The 17258-nt window shown below is 42.5% G+C and overlaps 1 protein-coding gene across 2 annotated transcripts in view; it reads right to left on the minus strand.

The window, feature by feature from the left end:
• The window catches only part of DVL1 (dishevelled segment polarity protein 1), a 73857-nt gene that overhangs the window by 8895 nt on the left and 47704 nt on the right, over nt 1-17258 (minus strand). Inside the window, exons 5-11 of one of the 2 annotated variants that reach the window (XM_074161746.1) lie at nt 11330-11468; nt 5780-5873; nt 4730-4799; nt 3843-3982; nt 3450-3526; nt 2902-2969; nt 1359-1436 (exon numbers count right to left, since the gene is read on the minus strand). In XM_074161746.1, coding sequence (XP_074017847.1) covers nt 1359-1436; nt 2902-2969; nt 3450-3526; nt 3843-3982; nt 4730-4799; nt 5780-5873; nt 11330-11468 — 666 coding nt within the window. Of the gene's footprint in view, nt 1-1286; nt 1437-2901; nt 2970-3449; nt 3527-3842; nt 3983-4729; nt 4800-5779; nt 5874-11329; nt 11469-17258 lie in introns of both variants that reach the window. The other variant, XM_074161745.1, reaches the window with a different exon arrangement.

The raw sequence follows: 17258 nt of genomic DNA on the forward strand, positions 1-17258 counted from the left end.
AACTGGTCCCTGCAAATGCAACTTCCACACTTCAGCAATGTGTTAGTGACAGAACCTCCCCTGGACAAGGCACCAACACACACTGGGCTTTAAAATCCTCAAGCTCTTGTTTTCCTTGTTTATTTTGTCATGTTTTTTTCTAAATGATACCCTCCATTTCTCTCTGGAAAAATCTTACAAATAGAAAAAAAAGTTACTCAGGCCTAAATTTAGACTCCGGATCTGGCAGACACTTAAGCACCCCTTGTTAAATATGTCAATATTTACCTGGCTTTCAGTGACTGCATAGCACTGTCCCACAAACGAGATAAGCTCCTCGGGACTTTAAAGCCACTTCAAGATTTCTATGTGTATATAAGCAAATATAACAAATCTCCTGGCTACAGACGGACAAAGCTGATAGAAAAGTTGCACCTCTAGAGAAATTCTTCCATATGAATATTACAGGAAACAAACACATACTAATGGGGTGTAAAATACCTCAAAACTTCCATGTCAAGTAAACAGCAGTGCTGTTCTAAATATGAACACTTTCCTGAAGTAGGACTCCAGCGGACAGTGTTCTCAGAGACACGTGCTCCTCGTGTATTTGTCTTGCCTTACTGCCACGTATTTCAACCCAAAAGCTCGCTTTTATCCCATGCTGACATCAGAAAGCAAAGGAAGAGTAAAATAAAGCAAGAGTTTATATTCTTTAAACAAAAAATTCCAAGATAAGGACTCATGACATCTTGGTTGTATGGATACGACCATTTTGGAGACTGCCACAGACAGACTAACCAGGAAAGAAGGCTGAACTCTCACCGTAATTTCATGTTGGACATTACATTTGTTTTTTCCTTTTTAAATCACTTCTAAATGTATAAAAAAGTATAAAAGAAGGCTATGTGAACATCAGGGGGAGATTTCCTAAATGATACACTACCATTATTATTCAGTGACATCTACCTGAAGTAAATAATTTAAATTTATTAAAAAACAGTCAAATGCAAGGAGGAAGCTCTCACATTCCCCTGAGGGAATAAACCTGGAGACCTGTATGTAACTTTAAAAGGGACCAGAAGCCACCTCTTCCTGAACGGGATCCCTGGCAAAACACTTCCGCCCTTTGGAAAAAAAGGTTTTATGCTCCCCGTAGGAATGACAAATTTAAGAAATCATTCAAGAGTTGTGTGGCGGCTGTCGTTTTCATCGTGCTTGTGGCTGGGGTCGGTTTTGCGCACAGCTCGGCACCGCTGGCCCCGAGCAGAAGCCGCCTGCCCTGTGCTGGCCGCAGTGTGACTTACTTTCCGAATCGGGAATTGAGCTTGTTAGTGAGGAGCTGGTAGATGTGGTGATGCTCATGGAGGGGCTCATACCGTAACGGGGGTACGCTCCCGTCATGGCTGTGGTATGAGAGATCCACGCTGCAGGGTCGATTGGTCTCACCGGTTCAGCTGCAAAACAACCAGAAAGGAGGAAAAAAAAAAGATAAATGGAATCAGATTTGCAATAAACATTAAGAACTAGAGTAGGAAGGAATTTTTTGGGGGTGCACAAGTTTTTGCCATTATGATAGTACAACTGGCATCGTCTCAGCAGGAGGGAACAAAAAGCACTTCACCAGAGTAGCTGGTTTCCTCTAGCAATTGCCTCATCAGCCTGATAGGATACAACCGTGACACTCCTGTTCCTGTAACTGCAGGAGGAGTGAAATATTTCCACTTGTGGGAAAGAAGCTGCCGGTCCAGTAACAATATTTCACTATTGTTCTATACAGTGAGATAGATTCTCTTCGCTATGACCCGAAGTCCTACCAACGCTTTGCCCTAGCTGACGGGACAATCTCTACCTACTTCTAAGGGTCTTGGATCCAAAACAACCACTCACACCCAAAATAACCACTCAAACAGAAGGTGAATAGAACAGTAACTCTAGAAACTTTGCATTTACAGAGATGAGGCATCGTGGAATTCCCCTCTCAGTGTTTTCAGCAGCCATAATGGAACTTTTTTGGACTGGAATAGTCTTGCAAAATAAATAAGACAAAACATATAAAGACCATTTGAAGAGACTGGTATCAGAGGAGAGTAAAAATTACACTCAGACCTTAAGAAAAGCCACACAGCAAATAATTTTTAAAGCTGGGAATAAAACTCAATTTTCCTCATAATCCGGGTTAGTTCTTTTCTTCTGAATTACAGTGACTGTTGTTCTGTTGCCTTAAAACCAGAAATTATGTAAAAGAGCTCTATGTTAGGAATTTCCACAAAATATCCCATTATTATTAATTATATTAATTTTAATGGAAAATGCTATCCTCGTCTTCTTAAAAGGACCAGTAACAAGCTGGTTTCAGCATCATAACAGAGCACTCACCAGTAGGAGGCAGCTGTGTTTGTCACATTAGCACAGATCCTTTATAGCTGGAAAGGTTTACTAAGCCAGAAGTTCTAAAACTAGATAATTTAGATTATTATAACTAGATAAAAGAGATTTTATGTATATGAAACAATGTTGTTTGCCTCAAATTTTAAAAATAATCAGTTTAAATTCTTTCTATGAAGTGTACATGTGACAAAATGAGGCTTTTTAACACGGAAGTATAGTTATCCTCCAAACTTTCTATCAATTGAAAGGTTAAGATCACGAGGATGTACCCCCCAAAAGGTTAAGAGCTTGATCCAAAGCCATGTGAAATCAAAATAAAAACTCCCATGAATTCAATGGGCTCTGGAGTCTCAGAAAGAGTACCTTAAACCCCTGCTTCCCAAAACAAAAACTAAACAAACAATACAACCAAACTTAAAAAGTATCGAACTTAGAGGGAACAGAAATCTGTTAGAGGCCAAAATAGCTGAAAATATTCTAAACCTCGAGGGCTCTGCAGGAACCCAGCAAAGAGCACAGGTATGTACTCACCCCTGGGGATGGTGAAATAACTCCTGGGAGTAGGGTCCCAGCATTTGGCTACTGTTAGGCTGATAGGTCTAGGAAGAAAGAAAACAAGTAAGGGTGATTCATCTTTCCCTACAGAAGCTGTAACTGCTACAATGAACTCTCTGAAACAAACTTATTCCTGTCCAGCAGTTGTAAAGCACATTCTGAGAATGCTTTTGAGATGCTTGTCAAAGTGTTTCCAGTATGAACCAGTATCAGGATGTTTCTGGTTTCTGCATCATGAGCACTATTGGTGAAATCTGTCCAACGATCAGCTCCGGAGATATTAAAACGCTCATCGCATAAACAAATAGTGCTACTGAAACCAGGCAACTCCTAGTTTGTGTTGGTTTTGGCTGGTGCACTGGAACCAGTCTCACCTCTCCATCACTCACGCGAAGAAGTTCAGAGTTGAGATCAGCAGTCACACTGGCTGCTTACTGAGATCAAAATGTTGATTTCTCTGAGCTTTGCCCAATTCCAATAACCGTGTACGGAGGATGAGGAGCAAGATTTTGTAATATGCTCACCCTGGTTTGGAGACTATTTCCCGTAAAACCCGTACTGCATCATCATTGCTCATGTTCTCAAAATTGACATCATTCACCTGAAACGTTGCAGAAAGAAGAGATCAGGCTTTGCAAGAGGAAAGTTAAAGACATTTTAATTATTTGTCTCAAAATTTATTTGCCTTATAAGTGTTTCCATTCCTTTGAGCAGCTGCAGAAATACTGTTTCTCAGAACTACCCAGCAGAGTTCACAAAGAATTAACAGATTTAAGTGACAACAGTCTTTGTGACACATTTCCCCGAGTATGGATGAATTCTGTTAACTGATTGCCCAATTCATGGATCTGGTGGGATGACTGAGCTGAGCCACCAACGTACAAGCCAGTGGCATGTATTTTTGGACACGGACCAACCTGCAGAAGCATGTCTCCTGGTTCAATTCGGCCATCTGCTGCCACTGCCCCTCCTTTCATAATAGAGCCAATGTATATGCCACCGTCACCCCGGTCATTGCTCTGTCCTACAATGCTGATTCCCAGGAAGTTATACTTTTCTATACAGATAGAAAGCGGAGGGTAGGGAGGGAAAAAAGCAAACAAAGTGATTGGAATGACAGTGAAGAGAACACAAGGCTACTTCAGTCTGGAAAAATCAGTTCTCTCAACACATCATGGGCCACGTTTGACTTACAATTATCTCAGGTTGCCCTATTGGCATATGTCTGCCTGGCACGTGCAGGGAAATGCTGCTAAAGACATTATTTTTTTCATACAGGACACTGAAAAGTTACATTCAGAAAAACAGGAAGAGAAACGACGTTGAAAAGACACGTCTACACCTAGAAATTAGGCACCCGATCAGCATTAGGCAATGGTTTTTTCCACACGTCAGAATTTGGTGCTACTGAAAGGTGCTGAATCGGCAGCTCTGCACATTTCTATCTGGCTAAACAACGACATGCACGAGCAGCAGAAATGCAAACCTCTAGCGCTTCTTGCTCCTAACAATGTCTGACCCATTACCATTCCCAGAATCCGTGTCCTGGAGTTCCAGTTCCTTCCCTGCACTTCTCGGGAAGAATAATGATCTGCCTGTGGAAATGCTCACATTGACCCAGTACTGGACCAGTAACCCAAGCACAGGCAGCAGAGCAGCAGCTCTCAGCTGCCATTCCCTTTAGTTCAGTTGGCATCCTTTTAAATCAAGGGACTTTCTACTGGCTCCAAAGGCTGCTACACAATGACAAAATACACCTGTATCACTTGAAATTCATCATAAAAAACATTGCTTGTCCTCTTACCCATGTTGAGTGTGACAGTGATGATATTTAGGGACATGGTAGAATCAGTGATGCTGCTGAACGAAGACGACTGCAAAATACAACAGAAAATTGTCAAGGTTTTAAATGGCTCAGAATAAGAGAATCGAAATAACTATTGAGGATCAATTCAATGGGAACTGATTACTAGGTTTCCGTCTTTTCCATCCAGAAACCATTGTGGCCTCCTCAAAATTATTCTTCATTTAGAATCTGTAAGGAAAAGAGTCTGAACACAATCTGCACTTTCTCCAAAGATTCGTTTACAAAACACACTGAGCAAGTTGCTACATTGAGGTTTCTCAACTGAACTCCACGTTGAAGCATTTCTGCTTCCCGACTACATGACTGCCAGGCAGGCATTGAAATACTAAAGTGCTCAGCGGAGTATGATTTATTACATCCACGGCTCCTCCCTAAAGAGAGGAGCGAACAGCACACGATCCCTCAGGAAGTGAGAAGACAGACATTCCCCTCCCTCCAAAATGAAATACAAATTTTCTTATCCAGTATCTTTAAAAACATTACTCCAGTTCTTTTGATGAAACATGTGCATATTCATTCTTTAATCTGTGAAGACTTGTATTTATAGGAGAGCAACCCAGTTACTTCAAGAAAGACCACCCTCATTCTGCTACCGCAGGACTAGCACAGAAAAGGGCAAGAGGAAAAATCTGTGATTTCTGTCAGCAGAACGTGAGTCTCAGCAATTTACACATCAGTCTGACACCACAGACACCCCACATCAGCCAGGTGCAGAACAGAGGTGCTCCTGCAGAGGCTGGTCTTGAAAGAACCAAGAAATGGGATCACTGAACAGTAAAAGGAGAAAGGGAGAGGAGAAAAGGTGTCTTGACTCCAGTGCTGCAGAACATCCAACGTTAGATATTTAATCCAGAGTAGTTTGGAGCCAGAGGGAGGCTTTCCAATGAACTCAACAGGGCACAGATCTGTTCTGGATCCCTTCCTAATTCACGTGCTACATTCAACATCACGGTTCACCTCCTTGGAAGATGATGATGCCAACCTTACCCTGTCAATCTGCCGCATCCTTTGTTTCCTCCTCCTGCGTTTATGCTTCCGTATGAGTCGGGACGAAGTGCTCTGCTCGGTGGAGCTGCTCAACCTGAGGGAAAGGGAGAGCAAACGTCAACTCTGTAAAGCTGAGCCTTTTGCATTTCTCTGCATCCTGCCAAAAAACAGGCCGATTCCTACAAATGCAGAGAGAGCAAATCACACAGATGCCATCACCGTACACTGTATCGCTCCGTTTGTTGCTGAATCACTGCTCACTCCCAGTGTGTGCTCCACCGGAGCCTCTGCCTTGGAGCCAGAGAAGGTACCAGCTAAATACAGCACGGATTAGAGAATACCATTTACTGCTTTGCTTTCTTTTGGGAGCAAAACTTAACACAAACCAAACCTCAAGAGGCATACATCACCCCAATTTAACCACCAAAGGCCAGCGGTAGCATCTTCCACTACTTTAAAGGTGGTCCTGACTCCAGGCCCATCAAAGAAAAAGGCACAGTGTAAGAACAGCCATACATTAAACAATCATTTTAATCTCTGCTCTGAGACACAATCTCAGAATCTCTTAATGTTAATTTTTGTGAGTCTTGTCATGGCACTGTTATTTTCTTCTGCTGCTATCTACCCTGTTAACGGGAACTTAATGTTGGGGCTTGAATTCAATTAAATAAAGTAGCAATTGATAATTGCTACTACCAAACAGCAACAGAGGAATAGTGAATATGATTTATCTTTACATATTCTGTTAGATTTATTTTGCTGTGGGTTTTTTTCAGGCTCTTCAAACTTGTAGAACCTATATGTGTCACATTCTACATATAAATCCTTACGATCCCCCTAAGAGTTCAGATCGTTAATCATTCTTATTTTACAGACAGTGGGATGAGACACAGAGAGACACAAATGGATTTGCCCAAATTAATTTCAGAAGCCTGGAACCAAGCCTAGATTTCAGAGATACCAGCGTAACACCACAGAGACATCTCTCCTCTATTTGTTATGTTACGAATGGCAAAAAAAAGTAATGGTCCATCATTAACCAAGATTAAAAAAACCCAAAACCAACAGCCCTACACAACACAAGTGATTGAACTGGTGCTGCCACAGAGAAACCAGCACCAGCCTTCTCCCCCAGTCCCCATGTCCCTGCCTTCAAAGTTCTAGCCACATGCAGGAATGCTAGAATACCTCCAGCAAAACTCCATACCAGTAACTTCAAAAAAGCAGCTTTGTTGTCACTGGATCACAACCCACCGCACCGGGAAAGCCATCTCGCGTACAGTAGGTGTGTTTTAGTCCGTCTCACTGAGCTGAGTATCACAGATGATGGAGCTGCTCAGAGGGTGTGAGTCTCCTCACGTTCTCTTTGAGTTCCCAAAACTATTTCAGGCATGTTAACCTCACACACTCCTTTCTCCCCTCCCAGCAAGGCAAATTAATTTAAAGAGCCAAGAGGTGGTATTTTCAAAAGAGATCAAAAATTTGATAATTCTCGCTCTGTGGAAACAGCTCACAGCACCTGGCTTTCTGAGGCTTTGCCTTTGCAACAGGAAAGATAACGAGGTCTCTCAGATGCAGAGCTCCCAAAACTGGACTTGTTCAACATTCTCCAGTCTTTTTGAAAGCCTGGACACAAATCCAGGCAATTGATTTTCATTGTTTACAGACATTTCACCTACTGCCACATCATATATTATGACGTTACCCCAGTGTGTATCACTTTAGGAGTAAGCAGAGCTTCCTGTCACCAACATTTTTAGAACAGCATCCTCTAATGGTTACTGTGTATAAAGAGAATTCACTAAATTCATATACATCATTTCATTTATTCATTTTCCCACTACTACGACCCTAAAAGGAGTAATGCCTCCAGCTAACATTGCCTAGTGTAAAAAGCAATTTTAAGTTAGCAATGCTCATAGAGCAGAGGAAGAAAATGGAGATAAAAACTACACTGAAAGCCCCACCTGCCTGCCCTCCCTATTTACTTTGGCAACTTGGGGGCGAGACTACTTTGGAAAATTCATTCCATTTCAATACGTGACCAAAAGTTTTGATTCCTCTGTAAGCAGTGAACATTTTGGATTTTTCTTTTAGATTAAAGCAGCAAAACTGGAGTTTATTGACAAATCTCTGAACTTCTGTTACCGGATGGTAACACATGGGAAGTAAAGTTCTATTCTGCGGTATTTTTTTTTCATTCTACTCAGCATTAGACAGAAGAATGGAAACCAGTTCCTTAGAAAAGCCCCAGTTCAAGTTCAGTTCAAGAGGACAGACAATATTTCAGAGAAGTGACCACTTGAGCTAAAGCAGCCTCTCACATTAGTCGCACAAAGCTGATGATCAGAAGGCTGTGCAGAAACGTTTTTGCGTTCTTATACGTTGGCTTCTATACAGAGGATCAGTAGAAAATGTTAATTACACTGGAGAAACCATAAATGGAGAGCTCATGCAACTCAGTTTCTTCCTCCCTTCTTGGGGGAAGCTGGACCACGACTGGAGTTGCCTTTAGAACCCCTGTGTAAGTAACAAGGCAGGACAGATGGTTTCAGAGTCCACACTAAAAGCCTATTTGTAACCATCAGGTTTCACAACCTTGCTTAAGTTTTCACAATTTCTTAAAAAAAGAGTCAAGCTTCTATCTATTTTCATGCAGCTTCGGTGCACTCCATCATCTCCTCTTGTAGTTTCTTTTAAATCCATAGCCTTAATGCATCCTTGCTGAATGATTCATAAACGCTGCGTATCCCGTATTCTAGGAGTATCGGGATGCTAAACAGCAGCTCAGACCTATTCTAACGAGGAGTAATATTTTGATCTCTGAAGAATCCCCAGAAGTCAGTAAAAGTTATTATTACAATTTGACAAGCAAAACCAGATGGTGTATTTGAGCTATTGGGAAAAATAAAGTGCAAAGATGAAAAACAAATCTGGAATCAGAGCTACCAATTTCCTGCAGTAGCTACCGGCCAAAACCCTGACTGCACTTCTAAGAGAACAGCTAAAAAAATCCCACAAAAGAGATTTTTAAAAATAATAATAATAATTTGTCCAATGTACATTCCCCAAAGGAAGGAAAAAAAGGTAACGGTTTGTTAAAGAAAGCTTATCCATATAGTTTAAAAAGAACTAATGTTAATTTCTTAGATGAGAAATAAATGTAAGCAATTTTTTTACAATGAATTTAGTCACATTAAACTGGGATTACTAATTGCAAGTTGCAGACAATAATCCTACAGCTACAGATGTCGTATCTGCTAGCGCTTTATTTGCTTAACAGAAGATAAGACTCTTACTGTAAAGTTTACCATGAGCTCCCCACATCAACCTGCACTCAAAATCCCACCTACTACCTGCAAATAACACTAACGTTTCATTATATCATACTCTGAAAACAAAGGAAATAAATTATTGCACTCACGCTACTTGAAGAGTTCTGTACTGTCCTCTAATATCTGGGAACAAATTAAATCACTGAAAGAAAAAAATATTCTTTCTCTCTGAGTGCAACAGAACTTCCTTGGACTAGAAAGGTCCCAGTTAAAAATGAAATAAAGCAATGTCAAACACTCACTGTTAGAACAGCATCCTCAACCTTACAACCTCTTCACTTCCAAGACAGTAACATCCTTCTCACTTCTTCTCTCAGTGATCTCCTCCATGTACAAATCTCCTTTACGATACAGGTTCTGACCCCAGAGCTCATTGGCTGTTATTAAACAAACTTACCCCCTTCAACCTCTTTTTCCCCAGGCCGCTGTCTCCAGCAGATCTGGAGCGCACTCCATTTTCTATTTGGCCGTATTTGCCTCTAAAGAAAACCTCTCCCTGCCAGCACAATCTCTCATCTGCTGGAGAACATCATCACCGACACAACAGCATACCTTGGAGCATTCCATCGAGTTGTTCTTCCTGACTAGCTGGCCTGGCAGCTATTCTCGCTGCCAAAACCTTCTGCCCCAGCCTAGAAAGGAAAAGGCCCGCGCAGCAGCTTCCAAGAGTCTCTTTCTTCTCAGGTCAGACGCAGGAAGCTTTACTTTATTAATAGAGAAAGATTTAGCTGGGTCGAAGTATAATGTGCTTCAGCGGCCACCCTGGCTGTGCTAATCCTGCCCTACTGCATATCTTGCTGCCATGGAAATGATTAATTTATTTACAAGAAACAAAAATCAGCTGCAGAGTTGTTGTTGGTTTTGTGGGCTTGATTTTTTAGGGAGGGGAGGAGGGTTAGGAGCCCTAAAGGCTTCAGGAAGGCTTCGAGCACATTCAGGTTAACTGCTGATCCTGCCAACCCTTTAAGAACATGAATATCCAGGTGAAGTATAAAGCAGCCAGAAGGTTCATTTTCTGTATCTTCAGGTGTTGGCAACTTCACCGTAACTGCAAAATAAGTTCTTGAAACTAATTCAGGACCAAATCCTAAATGTTCATTTCGTTACCCTTTCAACCCTTTGGAAACACCCAGCCTTTGAACAGGATTTGAAGGAATTGCTGTTCTTCAGCCGGTTTCTAAGATATGACCAACTGCAAGACCAAATAGCTCCACTGAGTTCAATAATCTGTTTTGTAAATCTGCTGTGTAAACACAGCAAATGTTTAAGTATTCTACCTAGAATTTAAGAATATCACATTGCACCTTATTTATTTTAGGTACAGAACTCTGTGAAGCACCAGAGATCTGTGATCGTCATCTTTTCTGACAATTAATACAAATCTGTAATGCTCTAGAGACAGTGTTCAAGAATGCTCCCACTGCAGCCAAGAAAGGGAAGAATATTAGTTTTAATTCATTTTACCTCTTTAAAAATAGGTATTTTGAATCAGAGAAACGTATTGGTTTATAAACCTTTTATGGAACAACAAAAGTATCCTTAGAGATTAACGAGGATGTCTTGAAATGGGGAGCTTTTTTGCAAAAAGCAAGGAATAATTCACATTCTCTCTGTCTGCACAAAAAGAAAAAAATAATTAAAGAGTCATAAACATACAGCATCCCAGCCTGCCTTTGCAATAGCATTAACTCTGATGAATTCCTGTACTGCTCACAGGCCTCAGAGCATGCAATTACACAGGAATTCCTTTACAATTCAGCTTCAGTGAAGTGCATACTTATTAGGAATCTACGCTGAAGGTGTTTCGTTACAATATTCACATCATTACTTTATAAATAGGTAGACAGTTGCACGTTGCTTTGATCTTAAAATGTAATCAGTCTTGCTGTTAAAAGGGAAAGAACAGGAGAGAAGTTTTCTCTTCACTGGAAGAGTGGCTATAGGCAGTTTGGCCAGTGACCCCAACAACTGCACTTGTTTCTCAGAGCAGTGATTATACACAACATGATGTTACTGACAAATGATCAGTGCTCAAAACACACGTAGAAGAAAAAAAAAAAAAAAAAGGAAAATAAAGGAAAATTAAAAAGAGTAGATATAAATCTTCTCGTCTCACCAGTCAGCATGCTTCAGGAAAGCCCGGAAATGCAGTGAAGTGGCTGGGAAACAGACGTAAACAGCATTTAACGGCTCAGGGACCACTCCAACCCCTTACCTGCTCGTGTTGTCATCGTCATCAGAGTCGATGAAGCTGCTGGATTCCAGCTCACTGCTCATCATGGTGGAAGAGCTGTCATAGCCAGGAGGGTGCTCACGGTGCCTGTCCAGTTTCGGATGGCCATTGATCCGAGGGACTGGGAAAACAAAACAAATGGAGTATTACTAGGGAAAGAGGAGGAGGAGGAGGAGGAGGAGGGAAGAAGCAGCACCGGGAGCAGCATGACGTTCACACTGACATCTGCAGACAGCTCTGCAGGAGGGTCCTTAAGCCAAAACCAAGCTCTGTGAGAAGCTGAGTTCATTCATCAGCTGGGAAGCCTCCTGCCCCGGCCAGCCCATCTGCCTACCTTACCTACCTTCTTCCTAACTTTTGCATTTGTCTGTGACTCAGTTCATGGCGAGCCATAAAGGGATTGAGGCAGACGTAGCAGGCACGGACAAGTGCTATAATGGTACCAGAACATCTGTCAGAATGGCCAGGAGAAGTTGATGTCAATAGGAAGGTACATAGGAAGATCTTGGAAAAGCAGCAGATAAACAATTTGAGTTTGGAATGGATAGGCCTACCAGCACAGAAAACATTAAACAACATTCCTTGATGAATTCTATTAATATCTCAGCCATAAAACCACCTTTCCCTCAACCACAGACTTGAACAATTAAAATTCTTCCTTTTCTAGGGCTACAAATTCATTTTTTAAGTCTTCATACAGTGCAGCCTAGAGTTCAAAATATTTCACTATATCTGGAAACCTGGATGCCTAATCACAGCATCAGACAAATCCAGCCCAATCTCTTCAGCCCCAGCTTAAGTATAAAACCAAGTCCAGCCACCTTGTCCATTTATTTTTTGCTTCTACACAGTGAAACATCAGAAACTCTGGAGTGAATTAAAGTCTCTTAGTCCAACGGTTCGTATAACCCAAATATGTGTTCACTGGAAAGAGCGCTGGAACAGCTCCCATTGCCATCGGCAGCACTATCTAGCAGCCAGGTAACTCCCATACGCTGCTCACACGAACTCCTCATCTCATTCTCAACACACTTCACCTTCAAGCCTAATTTCAGGAGCAGTTTTTGGCTTGTGAGAACATCATCACCCCCAAATCAGTCTGCTGGACTACCAGAATGCACGCGACACCATCACCCCTAGAGGCTCTGAAGTTTTCCTGAGGAGGATGGAAGTCAAAACATCAGCCGTGGAAAAAAACGATGTTTCTCCACTTGAAAAATGCCATCTTTTTTATTACTGTGCTTGTTTTTTCTGCCTTCCTCTGCTATTCATCGCTTGCAACTTAGAAAAGTAATCACATCAATGTTGGGAGATAACGCTGATTTCATTGGGAGAAGCTGACATTAAACAGAGCCCGATATTAAAAACAAGCCCCTCTCAGAAGCAGCTTTCCCAGCTCGGAGTGGGTGAGTAGCAGGTTACAGAAAACTATGACCTGGATTTTATCCACATTTAACTGGTATAAATAGGAAGCAAATTTGAGCAGCGTCCTTCTCTCATCAGAGATACTTTATTTATAATTGGCTTTATTATTAAGTATACAGCCCAGAAACAAAGTTGCCAGCCTGGATTTGTCATCTTTATCTGCAAAACCAGCCTGTTTATACAGCTGGGGAGGGAGGGGGGGTGCCTCTGGTCATCAATAGGCGGGTTGTCTCTCAAGTACCCACTAGAAATCACCAGTCACCGTTGTTAGACAATGCGGATTCTTCATTTCATTCCAAGTGGGTGGTCTAAAAACCTCTCGCTCTTGTGGATGTTTTCTGCTCTAAGATTCCATCCTGCATCCACTTCTCTGCTGAGAATTCTGGATGCCATCAATTAAGGAGCATTAAAGGTAGGTATCTAGAGATTGCAGCCTTGCAACGAGGATCGCTGTGAAACCAGGACACGTTTCAAAGTGTCACACCTCATCCATTGGGGGTTATTTACTCTGGAAAGCTTTTGCCCTTAAAAACCTCTATGAGCATATTGCTATTTTATTGAATTTGCAATTCAGTCATTTGCCTAATACTTCCACTAGATAAAACTCTGCCTGTAACTCGGCTGATTTGTTTTTCCTGTCTCTAACCACCGGACACCACAGTCAGCAGTTGCGTGGTTTTTCACTACTAGTAAGAAACTACCCAATTCCAAATCTGAATTTGCTCCCTGCTACCATCCTAAAAGACTGTCTTCATGCTGTCTCTAAGCAAGTGTCCTTCAAAATTTAACTGTATATTTATGGCACTAAAGAATAAAATAATTCAGCGGTCAGCCAGCTCTAACCGCTCAGCACTGGGCTCAAATACAAGCTTTCTCTCTCTACTGTACTGTTCTTATAAGCATATTTTATAAGAAATGCTCTTCCTCTCCTGCTTGGCCCAAGATACATGAAGGATTACAGCACAGCAGGCACATACAACACACTGGAATTATTTTACAGCCGACATAATTATTGACGGGAGCTGAAACCAGAACAGCCTACAGTTTAAATTTCCCCCAAAGTACATGTCCGCTGCTGTTTCAGAAAGTACAAGCTTGAAGCCTGGACTCATGTTCCTATCAGATGGAACAGGATTGCTAATCCCATGTCTAATACAAACAGTTTCCTCGTTCATTAGCAGGTAAATAATATACCCCATCCACAAACTTGATCAGTTCACAACCATTATGAAAAATTAATGGCCCACACCAACACTCTATGCTCTTTAGTTCTCAGGGGGGAATTTTCACACAGGGGACAGTTTTAAGACCAGAGAGAATTTTTAACCAGCTGAAGGCTGCCTCAGTTTCCCTGCACAAAATAAGGGCACTGACTGCTTAAAAACTTCAGTTGAAATGAGTATTAATACCTACAGCGACACACGCGGGGCTGCGCTTCTGGATAGCATCTGACTGGTTCCAGTGGCCTCATCAGGTGGTGACACCACTTGTGACAGTATCTCCTACGGGGAGTGGGTCTCAGAGGGGGATGCTGCTGCGCCTGGAGCTCCTGCTGCCTCTCCTGCTGTGGCTGGTTCCTACCAAAACACTTCAAAAACGTGGCAGTGACCATTTCCCAGTGGGCTGTGCCCACTGAAGGAAATCCCCAGCGCAGGCTGTGACTATCACTCTGTCCAAGTCCAACAAACGCATCCAGATGTACGCGGGGCTTCCCACAAGCAGTTATTTTTCACGCACAGTGTGAGAGGAAAAAAAAAGAGCTAGTTCAGAGCTCCTGCTGGGACACTGGAAAATTCCATTCCTGGAGACTCAAAGATTAGGAAAAATATATGGTTTTTTTGCATGCTCTTCCTCCATGACATAATCCCAAGGAAGGCTGTGCCCAAGAGGAGCGCATCAGGTAGGCAGTGTATCTTGAAGGACTGGGGAAATAGAACAAAAAGCATTTGCATTGACTTTGCCATTTGCTGCTCTGCCATTTCCACCGCACGCTCCGTCGGCACATCTGCAGGACACAACTCACGGATCAGTTCTGAAAGTCCAAATCCTTTTATAGCCACAATTTTAATGGGGTCCCGGAATATGACATAGCCTCTTTATCCCAGTAATCACACGTAAATAGACCTTTGGAATTTGCATAATAACTTTTTAGAATATAGACAGGCTACTAAAGATTACACTGAATTGGGGCTTCTTTAAAATGACCTCTTATTTTAATATATTAAAGAAACGTATCTCAGATCTAAATACATGGTTTTCCTGTCTCTCATAAAACCTCTCTTTTTTGGAGATAGAGGCGAAGGAATATTTCTCTCTAAACATATATGTGTGTTTCTCATTAATAAATTCCATCTACTTCTGCAAGTATCTGCCAAGAGAAAAATGTTTCTGAGTTTAACCTGATGTAAATGCTGATGATGGAGCAACCCCACTTGTTCAAGAGAACGTCTAAGGCAGACGGGTTGCTCTGTCGGGACACGGAGCACTTAAAGCCTAAAGCCCTAAATACGGTCATCGTCATTAAAAACGGTAACGCAGACGAGTTTCACAAAACCAGTCAAAGTTCGGCACACGGCAAACCACAGCCTCACTGCAGAGAGGTGATGGATCTCATTGTGTACGTGCTCACGTCTGGCTGAGACCCATCGAGCTTTGTATTTTAAGGTCTTCACTTAGAATCGGGGCCGGACCCCCCCTCGGTATCAAAGCCGAGGTTTCTGTTCATTCCAGTGAAACCTCTGCTTGACTTAAAACTGAGAGAACTTTGTCTCAGGTACCTCCAACACCCTCTCCAACCACAAGCCCTGGCGTTACCTGTGTGCACTTCAACACCGCAGCACAGAAGCTGTGTTGGTTGAATTATTAACTTCTCACAGAAGGACAAAACCTCCAGGAGCCGTGAACATTTGCAGCTTCTGTGCAATTTACTGAGGATTGCAATAGCTCAGCTGCTCTCGGGGCTCAGCCGCTCAAATGTTTCAGAGTTTCAAGTTCTTTGACTGCGGCTTCAGGACAAACACGAAAAAAATACAATAGGGCATTAATTTGTTAAGATGGGACATTTAAAATGATGATCCTTCCAAGCAATATTACAATTGTCATAAACCTTTTTCAACTCCCCGTTTCCCTGCGAGTTTTTCATTAGTCTTTCTCGCCAGTTGCTCCTCGCAAGCCTAAGGAATTAGGACAAATGCAGGATGATGATACTTTGCGTAAATTAGTGTTTGCTTTTAGTGTCATTAACAGCAGCGAGGTTTAATATTACAATGGTCTCAGCTTTTTCATGTGGTGTTACCACAGATGCCAAATTAGTAACTCTAATGCTAAATTTAAAACAGATTTACCGTATTTGTTAAAGATTTTGACCTGAGCTCTTCAAAAAGTAAATGTTCTCTAACACCATCCAGGTGGGTTTGCCATCTGACTCAGATTACGGATTACTTGGCTATGAAAATCAGTGGCTTTTAACAAGTCTCTGTGAGGTTTTAATGCTTCCTAGAGAACAGCATTTTGAAAGCGTACCTGCCCTCCTGGAAAAGTTCACCGTCTCTAATGTCGAAATGATCTTCTCTCCCCCGGTCTCTCCCCCAGCTTATGGTCACCCTCAGCCATACGGAAAACACTTGGATCCTTCCCCCCCCTCACAACCCTTTCTCCTGCTGCTGGGCAGCCTCAGCCACAGTTCTCTGCCGCTGGCCAGCCCCTCTCCAGCCCCCACCGCGGGGAATACTCACGGCACGGCTCTGCCCGCTCCGCCAGGAGCCCCTTTGTCCCCCCAGGCCACCGGGGCCAGAGAAGGCTGTGGGGATGGCGACTGCCAGCTCCTGCCTCACCAACCTTAGTGTTCTTCTATCCAGACTGGAAACCGCCCCCAGAAGCAAAACCCTCCCCTGGTAATGAATGCCTTCAGGGGGTGGGCAAGTTACATCTACTGCTTGAATGACTTGGGACAAATTACTCCAGTGGAAGCGAGGCCGTCCTTAAAAATAAACAAAATAAAAAGGACAGTCCTACTGGTATGGGATCTGGAGTTGCAGGGTATCATGTTTCTAGTATACAAAGAAAACACAAAGCATGTGGTTTAGGGTTGTCTTGTAGGTCCAGGGGACCCACCAGAAAGAATAAGCAAAGAAAAACTTTGTCCCCTCCCATCCCCGTCTTCTAATGGGGAAGGAAAGCAAATTTCCCACATGCAAAGCGCCGCCAGGGAAATCAGATCACAGCAGCCGGCATCACACCGCTTAAAAAGCGAGACACAGATTTATATGGTATTTTACACGGGGCTTGGACTCCTCGCAAGCATTCAGTACCAAGAAAGTGAAAGGCACAGATGAATTGAGATGGATGAATGATGGCAGTAATGTATATATTTTGTCTGTTTGCCATGACTCAGTGTGACCTGTGGTTTTGCTGCCAGCAGCAGGACCGCACCTGGAAGGCTGCTCTCCCATCATCTCAACGCCCTCCACGGCAGCAGAAAGTCCTT

Source organism: Numenius arquata, chromosome 20 (genome assembly GCF_964106895.1).
Source record: "Numenius arquata chromosome 20, bNumArq3.hap1.1, whole genome shotgun sequence".
Classification (NCBI taxonomy): Eukaryota; Metazoa; Chordata; class Aves; order Charadriiformes; family Scolopacidae; genus Numenius; species Numenius arquata.